Source organism: Orycteropus afer, unplaced genomic scaffold (genome assembly GCF_000298275.1).
Source record: "Orycteropus afer afer isolate SDZICR_OR568_19922 unplaced genomic scaffold, OryAfe1.0 scaffold00169, whole genome shotgun sequence".
NCBI classification, from domain to species: domain Eukaryota; kingdom Metazoa; phylum Chordata; class Mammalia; order Tubulidentata; family Orycteropodidae; genus Orycteropus; species Orycteropus afer.
In genome coordinates, this window is record NW_006921756.1 from 5,460,528 (window position 1) to 5,463,940 (window position 3,413).

A 3,413-nucleotide genomic window follows, 5' to 3' on the forward strand; every position below is an offset into this window, starting at 1 on the left:
ACTCTCTTGATTTGCAATACACTGAGGGTAAAGACATACATACTTTTGTTTGCAGGTCAAAATCCTACCTGGTATAAATCTCTATCTTTACATGACAAACATTCCATATCATCTTAGTCAACAAAAAGTTTAAATAAGTCTTTTTTTTGTTTGTTTTCCAGACACCAAAGACAGAAAATTGAATACTCCCCAGCTTCTGTGCAATTTCAGAATATTATTTTTTAGGACTTCTAGGTATATTCTGAAATTCTAAAAGTACAAAACTGTCCCAACTCAAGATTTTTAAAATCTTTACTGGACTGTTTTAACTTTTATTTAACTTGGGATTAAAGACCATAAGGATTATAAGTTCTAAATTATCTTAGAAGCAAGAAGTTGAAAGTTAAAAACTTACATTCTAGCTGTGCAACCACATCTCCAGGATCTACTGCTTCAGGGAACACCTATAGTAGGAGGATGCAGGGGGAAGCAGGATGGGGAAGAAGAAGTGAAAGGAAGGTAAATGTAAAATAATCTTTGTACTTCTCTCTTATTCTTAAAATACCATTTCTTTCCCAACCAAAGAAACTTCCAACATTACTGAGAACTCTCCTCTCTACTTTCTATGATCAGTATGGAAAACTCTGCAAATGAATGAATGAATGAACAAAGGGATATTACTCTAACTCCCTCTCCAACTTCATTTGCTACCACTCTTCTTCCCTTTGTTTGTTACCATAGTCATGCTGCCCTTCTTGATGTTACTACAAGCCATCAAGAAGTCTTTACTGTTGCTATTCCCGTTGCTTTGAATGCTCTTCCCCCAATCTTCAAATGACTACTAATGTCTCATCATTCAGGCTCAGCTTAAATGCTATCACCTTCTCTGACCACCCTTTAAAATAGACAACTCTCCCAATCCTCCAGTCCCTCTCTAGCTCCTTATTCTCTTCATGACACAGATCACTATTCAATTATAGTACTCATGTATCTATTTCTCCTACTAAAATGAAAACTCCAAGAAGACAAGATGTTTGTCTAGTTTACCATGTATACCCAGTGCCTAGAATACTGCATTGTACAGAGCAGACACTGGGTAATTATTTGTGGATGTAAGGGAGCAAGAGAGGAAGGAAGGGAGGAAAGTGAGCAATAAAAAAGTAAAAAGAATCAATTTCTAATAATGAACCAAAGGCCAACAGTATGGATCAAAACAGATCAATAGAAAGAAGTACAAGAACGCCATAAATAGTATATGCCCCCTTCTTATCAATTAATGACTTGTTTTGTTATGAAAGTTATTATTCAGGTGTTGTGTTATTCTATAATAGGTACTATATTTTATATAAAATCCACTAAGACAACTTTAGAAATAAAATGATTCATCAAGGAAAAAAGACAACTGATTCAATGCATAAAACAATGAATATTTATTTTCAAGCTTCCAGGTTTAAGTTACAATTTCCATTTTCATTTAAACCAAAGTATCCAATCAGTGATAATTTGTGTTCTCAGCTCTTATAAAAAAAACTTGAAACCATGTTTTTTGTTTTCCTAATACTTAATCTGACATTTGAACTCACCTTTTCAAACACCATTCTGGCATTGAAGACCAATGGAAAAGTGGGTGGGACACATTGTGTCTTTTTGTATTGGCCAAACACACAGATGCTAAGATAGATGTCCTCCTTGTCTTTCAGCACCACTCCTGGACAAGTTACCTGAAAGAAATTTGATAGATGACTATAACTGCTTTATAAATTCCCTGAGCAATGGTACTAATAAAAATGACCTATCAAACATTAGGTAAAATACTAGTGTACTAATCACAAAAAAAGAAAAGAAAAGAAACAAACAAAAGAGATTTCAATGTTAACAGAATTAAATGAAATGCTTTTGTAACTTCCTCTGAGAAATATATGATTTTCCATTTGGTTATTTGTGCCACATTTGAAGCTATAAGCACTGGCTCTTGGGAAAGAAACTAATAGTTTTTAAACAGCCAGCCTTAGGCTCCCACTTTCTGCTGAATACTGACATACACTTACTCAACATCATTTAAACACAGAGGATAAACACTCATCAGAAATAAAATACTATACTAGTATAGTATTTGGCAAGACTTCATCTCATGAACTCTGGACATGCTATCAAGAGGGACCAGTCCCTGGAAAAAGATATCATGCTTGGAAAAGCAAAGGGTTAGTGGGGGGGGAAAAAAAAGACCCTTGACAAGATAGAGCAACAGTGGGTTCAACAATGGGCTCAAACATAACAAAAACTGTGAGGTGGCAGTGTTTTGTTCTGTTGTATATAGGGTTGCTATAAATCAGAACCAACTGAACAGGCATCTAACATCAACACAGAGAAGGACAAAAACATACATATAAAAAGGGCAAATATGACCTGTATCACCCTAAATAGCAGTCCAGGGACACTCATATTGGTTAAAGCTAGTGAAATGAAAAGTTTCTAAACTAATGAAGTTTTTCTTTAACATGTACAATGAACTTAACTATCCATCATATCTAAGGAGTCCTGATGGAGCAGTGTTTAAGTACCTGGGTGCTATCCAAAATGTTGGTAGTTTGAAACCATTAGCCACTCCACAAAGGAGCTCTGGTGGTGCAGTGGTTAAGGCATTTGTCTGACAACCAAAAAAATCAGTGGTTCAGACCTACCAGCTGCTCCACAAAGAAAAATGAGGCAGTCTGCTATGAGTCAGAATTGATTTGATGGCAGTGAGTTTGGGTTTTTTTGTTTGTTTGTTTGTTTTGAGGGGGGGTACTGTCACTCTACAGGAGAAAGAATGTGGCAATCTTTTTCCATAAAAATTACTTATTGCAGTCAAGTCCATTCCAGTTCATAGATACCCTACAGGACAGAGCAGAACTGCCCCCATAGGGTTCCCAAGGCTGTTATTTTACAGAAGCAGACAGACATCTTTCTCCCACGGAGCGGCTGGTGAGTTCAAACCACCAAACTTTTGGCAAATGCTTAACCAGTACCAACAGAGCTGCTTCTGGTAAAGATTACAGCATTGGAAACCCTATGGGGAAGTTTTACTCTGCCATACAGGGTTGCTATGAGTTGGAATTGACTGGATGGAACACAACAACAATATTTATAATATGACTGACAAAAGTATAGGTATAAAATTTGTATCTTCTGAAAAATATGTAACTATCTCTCCAGTCTAGTCATATTCCACTACCAATGACCAACCATAACCTTAACAGGAGATTAAAAACTCTCTAAGATACAGGACCAACATATCCACACAGTAATATTACTCAACATTCCCAAAGAATAAAGCCATGTAAAGTATGTTTTATTGTTCTCTGAATACGTACATTACTTTCTTCCTTCGTGTTCTTCTATTACCTGGAATCCTACTCCACTCCATTTCCTTATCATTTACTTTTATCTATCAT

The 3,413-nt window shown here is 36.0% G+C and overlaps 1 protein-coding gene across 1 annotated transcript in view; it reads right to left on the reverse strand.

The window, feature by feature from the left end:
- SPATA6 (spermatogenesis associated 6) overlaps positions 1-2,337 on the reverse strand; it is a 217,009-nt gene extending 214,672 nt beyond the window's left edge. The window contains exons 1-3 of the mRNA XM_042781773.1: positions 2,320-2,337; positions 1,563-1,700; positions 395-443 (exon numbers count right to left, since the gene is read on the reverse strand). Coding sequence (XP_042637707.1) covers positions 395-443; positions 1,563-1,700; positions 2,320-2,337 — 205 coding nt within the window. The remainder of the gene's footprint in view (positions 1-394; positions 444-1,562; positions 1,701-2,319) is intronic.
- Between the last annotated feature and the right edge of the window lie 1,076 nt (positions 2,338-3,413).